The sequence below is a fragment of the Oncorhynchus gorbuscha genome, linkage group LG10 (genome assembly GCF_021184085.1).
Source record: "Oncorhynchus gorbuscha isolate QuinsamMale2020 ecotype Even-year linkage group LG10, OgorEven_v1.0, whole genome shotgun sequence".
In the NCBI taxonomy this organism is placed as follows: Eukaryota; Metazoa; Chordata; class Actinopteri; order Salmoniformes; family Salmonidae; genus Oncorhynchus; species Oncorhynchus gorbuscha.
In genome coordinates, this window is record NC_060182.1 from 54,580,309 (window position 1) to 54,595,948 (window position 15,640).

Here is a 15,640-nt window from a genome sequence, read left to right on the forward strand (position 1 = left end):
CAGGTGCTGCAGTGTCTGTAAAATAAACTAGACAAATCATTAAATATCCTCTAAAAAGATGTATGAGAGAACCAGGGTTTGGTAGGGACAAAGGTCCCATCAAACACGGGAAAGGCTCTCATTTCACTGTTCTTGTACTATCAATGACCTGGCCACCAAAAGGGCCACAGTCACTTTCGACACAGGGTAGAAGTGACCTCAATGTCTTATCAATCTTAAGACGTTTCCCGAACCTCTCCAAGTACCCTAGCCATTTCCACTTATTTGAGATATTGCAGTATTAACATCTTATTCAACTAGACAACCTATCATCAAAACCTTGATAGACTAGAGCAGTTGGAACACCCGTACTATTTCTAAAGTAAAATGAGTACGTAGAGTATGCTTACTGGTATGGATATAGTTAGTATGCCAAACGTTCCCAGGTGTCGTACAAAAACAAGTAGTGGACACTACTGCCATGCTACAAGCCCAAAATACAATTCTCCAGGAAATGGGCATGGCTTCAAAAAGATTCTTTTTTAAATGAAATGGAGGAAAATATGCAGCTGAAGTCCGACGAGAGCGGATACAAATTCATTGCTTTAATTAACGACAAATGTTAAAATGTTGAGCAATGTAATAAATAACTTCAATTAAGTTACATGTTATGTTGGCTGACAAATTGCTAGCTACGCTAATCGTACAAACCGCATAGCCCATCATTACAGCAGCTGCATGTAAACGCGGACAAAACAAAGTCCCCTTTTCAGGACCCTGCTGTTCAAAGATAATTCTTAAAAATCCAAATAACTTCACATATCTTCATTGTAAATGGTTTAAACACCGTTTCCCATGATTGTTCAATGAACCATAAACAATTAATGAACATGCACCTGGGGAACGGTCGTTAAGACACTAACAGCTTACAGACGGTAGGCAATTAAGGTCACAGTTATGGACACTAAAGAGGCCTTTCTACTGACTGAAAAACACCAAAGAAAGATGCCCAGGGTCCCTGCTAATCTGTGTGAATATGCCTTAGGCATGCTGCAAGAAGACATGAGGACTGCAGATGTGGCCAGGGCAATAAATTGTACTGTCCGTACGGTGAGACGCCTAAGAAAACACAACAGGATGGACAGCTGATCGTCCTCGCCGTGCCAGACCACATGTAACACCTGCACAGGATTGGTACATCCGACCATCACACCTGCGGGACAAGTACAGGATGGCAACAACTGCCCGAGTAACACCAGGAACGCACAATCACTCCACCAGTGCTCACTGTCCTCAATTGGCTGAGATGCTGGATTGAGGGCTTGCTGTAAGGCAGGTCCTCACCAGACATCACCGGCAACAACGTCGCTCGCTGGACCAGACAGGACTGGCAAAAAGTGCTTTTCACTGAGTCACGTTTTTGTCTCACTGGGGGTGATGGTTGGGGCCTGTACTCTGGGGTGGGATCAGTTTGGAGGTGGAGGGTCAGTCATGGTCTGGGGCAGTGTGTCACAGCATCATCGGACTGAGCTTGTCGTCATTGCAGGCTATATCAACGCTGTGCGTTACAGGGAAGACCTCCTCCTCCCTCAAGTGGCACCCTTCCTGCAGGCTCAAACTTTTTTCCAAATTAACTCCATAATATCGACAAACATGGCAAACCGATGTTTAGAATCAATCCTCAAGGTGTTTTTCACATATCTATCGACGATAAAATCCTTCGTGGCAGTTGACTTTCTCTTCTGAAGAAATGGAACGCGCATGGACCTACAGATTACGCAATAATTTTGACGCGGGACACCAGGTAAATGTAGTCTCTTATGGTCAATCTTACAATGATATGCCTACAAACACATCAAAATGCTGCAGACACCTTGGAGAAATGACACAAAGGGCAGGCTCATTCCTGGCGCATTGACAGCCATATAAGGAGACATTGGAACACAGCGCCTTCAGAATCTGGGGCATTTCCTGCATGAAACTTCATCTTGGTTTCGCCTGTAGCATTAGTTCTGGGGCACTCACAGATAATATCTTTGCAGTTTTGGAAACGTCAGAGTGTTTTCTTTCCAAGGCTGTTAATGCCATGCATAGTAGAGCATCTTTTTGTGACAAAATATTGCGCTTAAAACGGGCACGTCTTTTTATCCAATAATGACATAGCGCCCCCATAGGTTGAACAGGTTAAACAGCTTAGAAAATCCTAGAAAATGTCATGCTTTAGAAACTTCTGATTGACATAATTTGAGTCAATTAGACTATTGGACGTGTACCTGTGGATGTATTTCAAGGCCTACCTTCAAACTCAGAGCCTCTTTGCTGAACATCATGGGAAAATCCAAAGAAATTCAGCCAAGACCCCCCCCCCCCCAAAAAAATTGTAGAGCTCCACAAGTCTGATTCATCCTCGAGAGCAAATTCCAAACGCCTGAAGGAACCACGTTATGTACAAGCAATAGTACGCAAGTATAAACACCATGAGACCACGCAGCTGTCATACTGCTCAGGAAGGAGACGCGTTCTGTCTCCTAGAGATGAAAAATGCTAATCAATCCCAGAACAGCAGCAAAAAAACTTGAAGATGCTGGAGGAAACTGGTACAAAAGTAGCTATATTCACAGTAAAACAAGTCCTATATAGACGTAACCTGAAAGGCTGTTTAGCAAGGAAGAAGCCACTGCTTCAAAACCACCATAAAAAAGCCAGATGGGCTGGCCTGATGAAACAAAAATAGTACTGTTTGGCCATAATGACCATCGTCATGTTTGGAGGGAAAAGGGGGAGGCTTGCAAGCCGAAGAACACCATCCCAACAGTGAAGCACGGCAGTGGCAGAATCATTGTGGCAGCATTTCACAAAATAGATGGCTTCATGAGAAAGGAAAGTTACGTGGATATATTGAAGCAACATCTCAAGACAACAGTCAGGAAGTTAAAGCTTGGTCGCAAATGGGTCTTCCAAATGCACAATGACCCCAAGCATACTTCCAAAGTTGTGGCAAAATGGCTGAAGGACAACAAAGTCATGGTATTGGAGTGGCCATCACAAAGCCCTGACCTCAACCCTATAGAGAATTTGTGGGCAGAACTGAAAAAGCTTGTGCGAGCAAGGAGGCCTAAAAGAGCTGGTGTTACTGAGTCAGGTTGTCAGGAGAAATGGGCCAGAATTCACCCAACTTTTTGTGGAAGGCTACCAAAAACGAATTGAGTGTACTGGGAATGTGATGAAATAAATAAATGACTTCTATTATTCTGACATTCCACATTCTTAAAATAAAGTGGTAATCCTAACTGAATTTTTACTGGGATTAAATGTCAGGAATTGTGAAAAACTGAGTTGAAATGTATTTGGTGTATGTGAACTTCTGACTTCAACTGTATATACTCATTAAGTATGTAATATACATTACGTTAGTATGGTTATTCAAACACAGCTTAGGTTTTTCTCTGGACCTGGTTTCCCATGTGGAGTTTTTGGTAGTAGCACTTGAATTAACTGGAGTAAAAACAACTAGTGCCAAGACGTACCTGTGTCATGAGCAGATAGAGCTTGCCGTGCAGCTTGGTCAGTTTGTGGAACATTTTGACTCTGCTCTCAATCATGTGGTACAACACTCCCAGCTGAGACACCAGGTCTGGCAACTGGTACAGGGATAGAACAAAAGCATAGATCAGTATAAAATATAATAAAATCACTCCTCGTTTTGAGGAAGTATAAACATTGGTCCTGGGTCAATAATCTGACTGTATAAGTGTGTACAACTGTATAAACTGTTGGTCAAAAACAAAACTTAACTCTCCAAATGAGCTGAACAATTTATTTTTATACATTCCCCAGAACAAACCATGTTTTGGGTTTGACGTTAGCAGCTAGCTGAAGACACCCAAGGATAGACTCACCGAGGACAGGTAGGAGGTGTGCTGCATGAGAACAGCCTTGAGCCATCGCACCATCAGCACTGCCCTGTAGTACAAATGGGAAAAGGAGAAACTAGTTGAGTTGGGGTGAAGTTGGGTTCCCTTCAGGCAACAATATCAGGGTGAAGGGTTTAGGAATGATTCCTTCAACTAGATTTAACAAAAAAACAATTGGGCCAGTAATGGCATTGGGCCAGTAATGGCCCAAAAAGTTCACTGGTTCTAATCCTTGAGCGGACTTGGTTAAAAATCTACTAACGTGCCCTTGAGCAAAGCACTTAACCCTTATTGATCCTGTAAATCACTCTGGATAAGAACGTCTGCTAAATGACTCAAGGTAAATAAAGAGTTAGCGGCAGAATTTAGTTGGTCTTTGGCTTGCATCAACAGGAATGTGAATATCATCAACATCTGATCATATGAGATTTGGGGGTATTCACTTACGTGTATGGATGCCCTTGCATTCTCTTGGTGAGCTCTTCCACCAATGGCAAGACTGCAGGGATGGGTAACCGGGAAACGGTTTTCTTTATTAAGTTATCCTTCCGGGTCTGAAACACATTCTGTGAGACAGAGGAGAGACCAATGTCAATGAACAGATTTCAGAGAAACTGTAAATGTATGTCACTGAAAAAAGCAGAAGGGTCAGGGATCTTACTTAACAAAAAAACTCCATACCAATTGACCTTTATTCTATAAACTACAAATAAAGCGGAAGATAAAGATTTGTGGCGTTTCAGCCATCCAAAATGATGCGATGGGGGCGGTAGACATGCTTTATGATTCTGAATGTCAGATACCAATTAGCGATGTGACAAATTTAAAAAGGTTCAATGTTTCAAAGTACCATTGTCATTTAAACTTTTTTTAAATAACATTTACATGCATTCACAATTCAGATTATGGTCCTGTGTATGACCACTACGGGGCAATGTAGTTGGATCTACAGCAGTCCTATGATTTCTCTCTCAGTCCCTTATTGGTCAGCAATGGTTTGTACAGCATTGCACCTGTACTGCCAGTATAGCTCATCTAGACCTCAAAGGTTGGCTTTTTCTTAGTGTTGTCATAAAGGACCTTGCTCTCCGTTGCAAACCATTTTAAAGATGCACATCTACTTACAGAATGGAGAATTAAGTACATTTGAAGTCAGAGGTTTACATACACCTTAACCAAATACATTTAATCCTAGTGAAAACTCCCTATCTAGATCAGTTAGGATCACCACTATTTTTAGAATGTGAATTGTCAATAATAGTAGAGCGAATTATTTTAACTAATTTCTTTCACCACATCCCAGTGTGTCACGTACACTCAATTAGTATTTGGTAGAGATGTTTAACTTGGGTCAAACGTGTCGGGAAGCCTTCCACAAGCTTCCCACAATAAGTTGGGTGAATTTTAGCCCATTCCTCATCCTGACAGAGCTGGTGTCAGGTTTGAGTGCCTCCTAGCTCACAGATGCTTTTTCAGTTCTGCCCACAAATTTTCTATAGGATTGAGGTCAGGGCTTTGTGATGGCCACTCCAATACCTTGACATTGTTGTCCTTCAGCCATTTTGCCGCAACTTTGGAAGTATGCTTTGGGTCATAGTCCATTTGGAAGACCCATTTGCAACCAAGCTTTAACTTCCTGACGGATGTCTTGATGTTGCTATAATATATACACATTATTTTTCTTCCTCATGAAGACATCTATTTTGTTAAGTCCACCAGTCCCTCCTGCAGCAAAGCACCCCCACAACATGATGCTGCCACCCCCGTGCTTCACGGTTGGGATGGTGTTCTTCAGCTTACAAGCCTCCCCCTTTTCCTCCAAACATGACAATGGTCATTATGGCCAAACAGTTCTATTTTTGTTTCATCAGACCAGGGGACATTTCTCCAAAAAGTACGATCTTTGTCCCCATGTGCAGTTGCAAACCGTAGTCTGTATTTTTATGGCAGTTTTGGACCAGTGGCTTCTTCCTTGCTGAGCAGCCTTTCAGGTTGTCGATAAAGGACTCATTTTTACTGTGGATATAAATACTTTTTCACTCGTTTCCTCCAGCATCTTCACAAGGTCCTTTGCTGCTGTTCTGGGATTGATTTGCACTCTTTGCACCAAAGTGCATTCATCTCAAGGAGACAGAACGAGTCTCCTTCCTGAGAAATATGACAGATGCGTGGTCCCATGTTATTTATACTTGCGTACTATTGTTTGTACAGATGAACATGGTATTTTCAGGCATTTGGAAATTGCTCCAGAGGATGAACCAGACATGTGGAAGTCTACATATTTTTCTGGGGTCTTGGCTGATTTCTTTTGATTTTCCCATGATGTCAAGCAAAGAGGCACTGAGTTTGAAGGTAGGCCTTGAAATACATTAGCCTATAAGAAGCTTCTAAAGCCATGACATCATTTTCTGGAATTTTCCAAGCTGTTTAACCTGTTAAGTTTACCCCCTACTTTTTCGAACATTCTGTTAAAAATCACGCAACATTTCAGCGGCCTGCTACTCATGCCAAGAATATGTGTGGATAGAAAACTCTGACGTTTCTAAAACTGGTTAAATCACGGCTGTGACTAACAGAACGTGCGTTTCTTTTCGAAAAGCGCAAGAAAAACTGATCACTGAAAAATATATCAATGCGCCACTTGCATGTATCGTCTATTGGAAAGCAAATTACATGGGGCTGAGATTGCAAGTCCTACAGCTTCCACACGATGTCGCCCGTCTTGTCAATTGCCTGCGCTTTGTTTCTTGGTCAAACGAGTGAGAGCCCATTCCTTCCAGTCTCCGTTAGGATGTTTTGGATGAGAAATTTCCGACCATGATTTGAAGACGTGGAGCTATTGAATACACATCACCCCGTGATCAATTTGATAGATTATTAACGTTTACTAATACCTAAAGTTGGATTACAAAAGTATTTAAGTGTTTTGTGAAACTCCGTTTTGTTTTAAAACGCTGTTTTTTCCTGGATCACACACTTTTCATAGATCAATATTTAGGGTATATATGGACCGATTTAATCGAAGAAGAAAAATACCCAATAGTGATGTTTATGGGACATCTAGGAGTGCCAACAAAGAAGCTCGTCAAAGGTAATGAATGCTTTATATTTTATTTAGCGCATTTGCATTTCCAGATGGCTAGATGGGACGCATGCGTGTCGGGTCGACTTAAGAGGTTAAGGTGTCTACAGCCTTTAGACATAGTTTCAGGCCTTTATTTTGAAGAATGAGCGTAAATGACTACATTGAGTCAGTTGCCAGCTGATCGCTCTGAGTGATTCTTGCGTAAAAGACAGGTAGTCATTTTTCCTCTCGCTCCTACTGAAAAACCAATTGTCCCGGTTGATATATTAACGAATATATTTGAATAAGACCTTGAGGATTGATTATAAAAAACATTTGCCATGTTTGTCGATATTATGGACATAATTTGGGGAAAAATTTGGCGTCGTCATGACCGCTATTTCCGGTGGATTTATCAACATAACGTGACCAACAAAAGGAGGTATTTCGGGTATAAAATTTATTGTTATGGAACAAAAGGAACATTTGCTATCTAACTGGGAGTCTCGTCAGTGAAAACATCCGAAGATCAAAGGTAAACGGTTAATTTGATTGCTTTTCTGATTTACATGACCAAGCTTCCTTCTACTAGCTGGACATAATGGTGTGCTAGGCTATTGATAAATTTACAAATGCTTGTCTTGCTTTGGCTGTAAAGCATAATTTCAAAATCTAAGATGATAGGGTGATTAACAAAAGGCTAAGCTGTGTTTCACTATATTTCACTTGTGACTTCATGAATATGAATATTTTCTAGTAATATTTTTTTGACCGTTGCGCTATGCTAATTAGTGTAGTTGATGACAATTCTCCCGGATCCGGGATATTTAACAAGTAATTTGTGGAGTGGTTGAAAGACTAGTTTTAATGACTCCAACCTAAGTGTATGTAAACTTCAAGTGTATTTGGTGAAATTGTGCCGTATCATTAGGATGGGGACCTGTTGGTGCGCCTACTCAGCTGATTGAAATTCAAACTCATTATCCAGCGTTGATTATTTGAATCAGCTGTGTAGTGCTAGAGCAAAACCAAAAATGAATACCCCTCGGGGTCCCCAGGACAGTTTGGGAAACGCTATGTTAGTGGTAGTTTTGTGATAACGGCACCGCATAAAAAAATTGTGGGCCCAACATTAACATCACTAGCAACAGAAGCTGCCGTGTGTGGAATCGTAGGTGGCTCATTTCAGCAAGTTCTTGTTACCATGTAATGTTGACTGACTTCATGTTAATGCTAAGATGGCAAAACTCCACTAGCTAGCTAACCAACAACTAAAGCATTTGAAAGACAGGTGCTCATTGTGCAAATGTCTTTACGTTCAATACGCATTGAGACTAAACCCAGTGAATTTGGAAACCATTCAGACCACTTCACCTTTTCCACTGTGTTACAGTATAGCTTTAATCTGAAATATAAATTGATTGTGTTCCTCAATCTACACACAATACCACAAAATGACAAAGAGAATATTTCTAAAAACCACAAAAATAACTTCAATATTCAGACCCTTTTCTATGAGACTTGAAATTGAGCTCAGGTTCGACCGGTTTCCATTGATCATCCCTCAAGATGTTTCTACAACTTGATTTGAGTCCACCTGTGGTAAATTCAATTGATTGGACATGATTTGTAAAGGCACACCCGTCTACATAAGGTCCCACAGTTGACAGTGCATGTCAGAGCAAAAACCAAGCCATGAGGTCGAAGGAATCCTTCATAGAGGTCAGAGACAGGATTGTGTCGAGCCACAGATCTGAGGAAGGATACCCAAAAAATTGCAGCATTTTAGATCCCCAAGAAGAGGCCATCATTCTTATAAGGAAGTAGTTTGGAACCACCAAGAGACTCTTCCTAGAGCTGGCAGCCCAGCCAAACTGAGCAATCGGGGAAGGGCCTTGGGTCAGGGAGAAGACCAAGAACCTAATGGTCACTAACAGAGCTCGCCTTCCAACAGGACAACAACCAAAACAAAGCAGGACTGGCCTCGGAATGTTCTTGAATGGCTCAGCCAGAGGCCGGACTTGAACAGATGTGCTTCGACACTCTCCATTCAACCTGACAGAGCTTAGGAGGATCTGCAGAGAAGAATGGAAGAAACTCCCAAAATACAGATGTGACAAGCTTATAGCGTCATACCCAAGTAGACTCGAGGCTGTAATTGTTACCAAAGGTGCTTCAACAAAGTCCTGAGTAAAGGGTCTGAATACTTACATAAACATGGTATCAGTTTCTACATTTGCAAAAATATTTAAAACTATTTTTGCTTTGCCATTATGGTGTATATTAATGAGGGGGGATGTATTAAATTTAATCCATTTTAGATTAAGGCTGTAACGTAACAAAATGTGCAAAGGGGCCTGAATACTTCCCGAATGCACTGTAGTTTACATGTTGTCAATCTGTTTTGACCCCTAGTTGAGCACGCGTCAGTTTTGTTGCTCAAAGCATTCACTATAGTGACAAAAAAATAGTTGACATCACATGATCACTGGAGACTTTGGATATTACAAACTCCCAAATCAGTGAGAGAAATATTTCATACTTGCTACACACCACAAGATCCCTGTAGTGTTCAGAAAAATGTGCCTTATCTGGCATATCGGAGCCCATATATTCACAAATTAAAGGGTCCGCTCACATTGAGGATGTTGGCGTCCTTGCTCTCCAGACCCTGCACCAGTAGCACCGCGAAGTTGTCCGTCTGCAGAGAGGGGGTTTCCTTGACTCCGCCCTTCTCACGTGACAAGTCGATCTCTCCCAGTCGCTCCTCTATGGACATCTGTGGAGGATACGTTGGAGTAGCAGTGGATGGGTTAACAGCGAAGTAAATGAGGCAAAGCACAATCAGTTTGCTGCTAACAGATACAACTTGAGAGAAGGGTTATAGAGTATTTTATTTGCTGTGCTACAATGTGTTCACTCCTCCGTTGACTGGCTAAGACACAGGATAGCACTCAGCCTTAGTAAGAGAGGAGTGAAACGATACTTTTGCATGGTGTCTGACTGCATTTACTACTGACAGAGTAACACAGAATTCGTCCATGCCTAACGGCAGCAACAGGTCCTCTGTAGCTCAGTGTGTAGAGCATACTGCTTGCAACCAATGTTTCCTCTAAACAGTGCGGGGCACGCAGCTCCCCTGAGACTTCCACAGAATAAATATCAGCCCGCACAGAGAAGCACGAGATGAGTTTCACCCCTCAGTTAACACAAGCAACATTTCAATTTACTGTGGGAATTATGATCGTGGCAACAAGCCACTTTTCGGAGTAGGATTGTATTGCATTGACATGCAGTCTGTACTCTACACACCAGTGCCGCAAAGCCAAATCAGAGCTGCAGTAGGCCTATATGCTAACAGACCATTGCCATTCACTTTAAACTGGACTGTGTTCAGAATGAGCGGTCATAAGTAGATGGGCTTCTTTTGAGATCAGTGAAGAGCTGTATGTAGCCACATGTGCACATTTGTTCATATCCTTTACTAGTTAGTGAGTTATTAGCCCAGTTATAGATGCTTTATAATCAGAAATGAGACGTGATTGCTTAATACAAGAGCACAAAAAGACATTTGAAAAGAGTCGGGTAAAGAGCTGTCTAAGGGGCAGTATTGTATTTTGAATAAGCTAAGTAGCCAATAGGCAAAGGATAGAATAACTAGTCTGATTCTCAGTAATAACGTTGAGGGAATAATACATTTAATTTCTAGCAAACACCATATTTGCAGTCACCTTGTCTGAAGGACAAGTGGATAAACAGGTTAATGTCAAGCACTGCAGCAAAAAAAAAAAAATCTTATGGAATGTAGGCCTACATTGAACACCACACATTGGCTGCTACTGTAGACTCAAATGTTATAACATTTTAACATGGAAATAGCCACTCCTATGATCAAATTGCAACAAAAGCATACTTGACCACTGTCTGAAACTAACTTAAAGTGGGTACAGCCTCAGTGTTCATAGTAAACGTACGCTGGAAGGTAGAAATTTCACAACGTTCAAGTTTGTGCACAGCAGAAGTGAAATTTGTCCAGTGCCCAATTTTTCTTTGAGGGTACATTGCTTGCAACGCCAGGATAGTGGGTTTGATTCCTAGGAACACATTCACAAGTTGTATGCACACATCTAAGTTTTGGTTAAGAGTCTGCTAATGATATATTATTTAAACATTTTGCTGAGTGAAATGCCGTCAGATCATCGCTTATAATCTAATCGCTCGTGGACAGATGCACCTAATATAACTTATCGTAGCGTCTGTCAGACTCAGGGATGCGACAACTAACAATAAACTTTGTTCTGGTGCGCAGAATGTCAATGATCAAACTACGATTTCACAAGTGTTAATCTTTTAAATTTCAGAAAAGGGACATTTGGCAGATTGACAAAAGAGGAACTACCGCTCTGCTTAAGCAACTTACTTTGCCTATGCCTGCTGTTTATTGTATTTTAGTTTGCATTTCCATTTTTTTTGTGTGTGTGTGTGTTACTCACAATTCAGCATGTGGACGACATTTGTACAATATTCAGTAAAATAAATATGAAAATAAACATTCTCCTTATTCTACCATCTTCTCTAACAGTCTGCCCCCAGAACTAAGTCGTGCATCTGGGGCGACAGGTTGCCTAGTGGTTAGAGCGTTGGGCCAGTAACCAAAAGGTTGCTAGATCGAATCCCCATGCTGACATGGTAAAAGTCTGTCATTCTGCCCTTTAACAAGGCAGTTAATCCACTGTTCCTAGGCAGTCACAGTAAAAAAATAATTTGTTCTTAACTGACTAGCTTAGTTAAATAAAATTAAAAAATGAAATCTGCCAAAACTAGACAAATCATGTTCTGGGTTTCCAAGACAAATCTTCAAAAAGTAAAGGTTTTTATTGCAATCGCGAACAGAGAAGGGCAGGTTGACATGGTCAACATAAATACCTCTTTGGTGTCTGTGCCCTTTTTCCTCTTCTCGGATCCCAAAGTTGCTTTGACCGGCGCTTGGTGACCGGGAAGACCAGGGACAATAACTTTGCTCTTGGCGTTAACTACTGGGGTTTTCACCTGAAAGACAAAAGCATGTATATTGAACAAAAATAAACAGAGCAACACTCAACAATTTAAGATTTTACTGACTTACAAATTCATTTAAGGAAATAGGTCAATTTGAAATAAATGTATTAAGCATTTATCTATGGATTTCACATGACTGGGAATATTTGTCATACCTTCTAAAAAATTAAAGTTTGTTTATTTAGCTAGGTTGTGGATTAGAAAATCAGCCAGTATCTATTGTGATCATTTGTCAAGGGAATCCCAGTGCATTCAAATTGCAATTGGTAAAATGCAATTGTGTTCGTTGCCTGTAGCTTAAGCCCACCACAATAATGGGGCACTCAGCAAACTGCTCGCCCACACGACGCCATACACGTGGTCCGCGGTTGTGAAGCCAGTTCGACACTGTCAAATTCTCTAATAAGATGGAGGCGGCTTATGGTAGAGAAATTAACAATACATTCTCTGGAAAGAGGCCTGGTGGATATTCCTGTAGTCAGCATGCCAGTTGCACGCTCCCTCAAAACTTCAGACTTCTGTGGCATTGTGAAAAAACTGCACATTTTAAAGAGGCCTATTACCCCAAGCACAAGATGCACTTGTGTAATGATCATGCAGTTTAGCTGGATTATCGTGAAAAACACTTTACATGTTGCATTTATACCAGAAACGAGCCCATGCCATTTAGACCAGACTAAAAGGCAGAAATGGCATCAACAGGGCATTACCTTGGAAACGGTCGTTTCCATGGCGATGGTGAGGGTGGTGTGGACATTGCGGGTTAGGCAGACGTGTCTCTCTGCTGTGTTCACATCCTATATGGGGGACAAGGGAAGGAACAAAATGTCAGTAACTGTATAAACATGTGGGTTTTATATACAGTGCAGTCAGAAGGTATTCAGACACCTACTTTTTCCACAGTTCAATTACAGCCTTATTCTAAAAGGGATAATATTGTTTTCTTACTCAACACAATAGCCCATAATGAGTGAACAGGTTTAGATTATTATTAAATGTTTTAAACAGAAATCACATTTACATTAGTATTCAGACCCTTTACTCAGTACTTTGAAGCACCTTTGGCTACAATTACAGCCTCGAGTCCTCTTGGGTATGATGCTACAAGCTTGGCACATCTGTATTTTGAGAGTTTCTTCCATTCCTCTCTGCAGATCCTCCTAAGCTCTGTCAGGTTGGATGGGGAAAGCGGCTTATGGTAGAGAAATTAATAATACATTCTCTGGAAAGAGGCCTGGTGGATATTCCTGCAGTCAGCATGCCAGTTGCACGCTCCCTCAAAACTCCAGACTTCTGTGGCATTGTGAAAACTGCACATTTTTCAGGTCTCTCCAGAGATGTTCGATTGGGTTCAAGCCCTGGCTCTGGCTGGGCCACGCAAGGACACTTCTGGAGCAAGTTCTCGTCAAGGATCTATGTACTTTCCTCGATTCTGACAAGTCTCCCAGTATCTGCCACTGACAAACTACCCCACAGCATGCTGCCACCACCATGCTTCACCGTAGGGATGATGCCAGATTTCCTCCAGGATGTGACGCTTGGCATTCAGGACAAAAAGTTCAAACTTGGTTTCATCAAACCAGAGGATGTTTCTCATGGTCTGACTGTCTTGAGATACCCTTTGGCAAATGCCAAGTGGGCTGTCATGTGGCTTTTACTGAAGAGTGGCTTCCATCTGGCCACGCTACCATTTAAGGCCTGATGGGTAGAGTGCTGCAGAGATGGGTGTCCATCTGGAAGGTTCTCCCATCTCCACAAAGGAACTCTGACCATTGGGTTCCTGGTCTTCCGATTGCTCAGTTTGGCTGGGTGGCCAGCTCCAGGAGGGGTCTTGGTGGTTCCAATCTTCTTCCATTTAAGAATGGAGGCAACTGTGTTCTTGTGGAACTTCAATGCTGCAGAAATGTTTTGGTACCCTTCCAAATCTGTGACTCCACACAATCCTGTCTGAGCTCTACGACAATTCCTTCGACATGGCTTGGTGTTTGCTCTAAAATGCACTGTCAACTGTGGCACCTTCTATAGACAGGTGTGTGCCTTTACAAATCATGTCCAATCAATTGAATTTACCACAGGTGGACTCCAATCAAGTTGTGGAAACATCTTAAGGATGATAAATGGAATTAGGATGCATCGGAGCACAATTTCAAGTCTCATAGTAGAGGGTATGAATACTTATGTAAATAAGGTATATTTTTTGTATTAAAAATGTGTAGATTAAGATTTGTTGTATCCATTTTAGAATAAGGTTGAAATGTAACAAGTGTAAAGGTGCCTAAATACTTCCCGAATGCACCGAACAATTAATTTGTATTTTATCTTCTGTGCTAAAAAATAATTTATTGACTGGGTGAGGCACAGGACAGCATGTGCCATTAGCAAGGGAGCATGTTGTCTGACTGATTTACTGACAGATTAATGCAGGTAACATGTTTGCTGAACAGTCCATCAATCTGGTCGCAATTCATCTACGTCCATATTTTATTTTGCATTCATTCCCCACCCCCCCGAATGTTCACATTTTCTAACTGGGTAGAAAGTAGTGTTCTGCTGAAACCAACGCAAAAACCAAAGTGAGACCAGGTTAAAGTGAGACCTGTACATTGACGAGCCACGGCACAAACGACATTCAAGTCAGGAATATTGCTCGCCTATTATCATCAGCCTAGACTTAATAAATAAAGACAATCCTTTATTAGCTACCTGCACTACAACCTTTAGCTGTAAACGTCTACTTGACGGGTTACAGTTGATTGTTGGAGAAAACACTATTCAATTGAACTGTGCACCACTCACCAATCTCTCCATGACTGGCTGCAGGTAGCTGCCATAGGCAAGCAGGAGGCTGCGTGTGTCCGCGGTGAGGGCCGCGGCCAACAGAGGAACGGGCACGGGGATGTCCTCAAGCCCAGACATCTGGACTGTACAGGAGGGGGACAGCGGCTTCTTACAAGGCCTACATAAAAGTAAAGGTGAAGAAGGGCACTTCAAATAAACAGGGTCTTGTAAGTAGGGCACACCATAACAAACTGGTGGACAACAAAAAAACATGGTTTCTTATTGGACAAGTTCAGATGAGCGCCTCCCCTTTCATGCCTACTGAACACGACCTAGGTATCGGAAGTGTACCAGTGTTTTCCCACTAGCCAGCTATACAGTCTATTAAAGAAATTGTGGTCAACCGGGTACCTTTTCCACGTAAATTAAGCAGGCTAATTTGCAATTCGCTAGTCAGATAAGTCTGCCGAGCCCTCTCCAGCTAGAATGAACCTGCTGCCTCAGGTTGTATGATGGCAATTTGCATAACTGAACCCCCCCCCCCCCCCCCCCAAAACTATTGACTGCATTTCAGCCCTGCCACAAAAGGACCAGCTAAAATGTCAGTGATTCTCTCATTAACACAGGCGTGTGTGTTGACAAGGACAGGAGATCACTGTCATGCTGATTGAGTTCAAATAACCGACTGGAAGCTTCAAAGGGAGGGTGGTGCTTGGAAACATTGTTCTTCCTCTGTCAATCATGGTCACTGGCAAGGAAACTCATCGTCACTGGCAAGGAAGATTGCACCTAAATCAACCATTTATAGGATCATCAAGAACTTTAAGGAGAGCGGTTCAAATGTTGT

General features: G+C 41.8%; 1 protein-coding gene and 2 non-coding genes across 3 annotated transcripts in view; all 3 read right to left on the minus strand.

Annotated features, from left to right (window-relative positions):
* Positions 1 to 15,315, minus strand: part of LOC124046246 (WD repeat-containing protein 43-like) — a 29,879-nt gene extending 14,564 nt beyond the window's left edge. The window contains exons 1-7 of the mRNA XM_046366399.1: positions 14,812 to 15,315; positions 12,726 to 12,812; positions 11,884 to 12,006; positions 9,596 to 9,736; positions 4,341 to 4,459; positions 3,879 to 3,942; positions 3,507 to 3,620 (exon numbers count right to left, since the gene is read on the minus strand). Coding sequence (XP_046222355.1) covers positions 3,507 to 3,620; positions 3,879 to 3,942; positions 4,341 to 4,459; positions 9,596 to 9,736; positions 11,884 to 12,006; positions 12,726 to 12,812; positions 14,812 to 15,066 — 903 coding nt within the window. The 5' untranslated portion in view covers positions 15,067 to 15,315. The remainder of the gene's footprint in view (positions 1 to 3,506; positions 3,621 to 3,878; positions 3,943 to 4,340; positions 4,460 to 9,595; positions 9,737 to 11,883; positions 12,007 to 12,725; positions 12,813 to 14,811) is intronic.
* Positions 60 to 187, minus strand: LOC124047032. Its single transcript, XR_006841082.1, has one exon. It is a non-coding gene; the product is annotated as a small nucleolar RNA SNORA71 (small nucleolar RNA).
* LOC124047047 lies at positions 9,866 to 10,002 on the minus strand. Its single transcript, XR_006841096.1, has one exon. It is a non-coding gene; the product is annotated as a small nucleolar RNA SNORA15 (small nucleolar RNA).
* Positions 15,316 to 15,640: the final 325 nt, after the last annotated feature.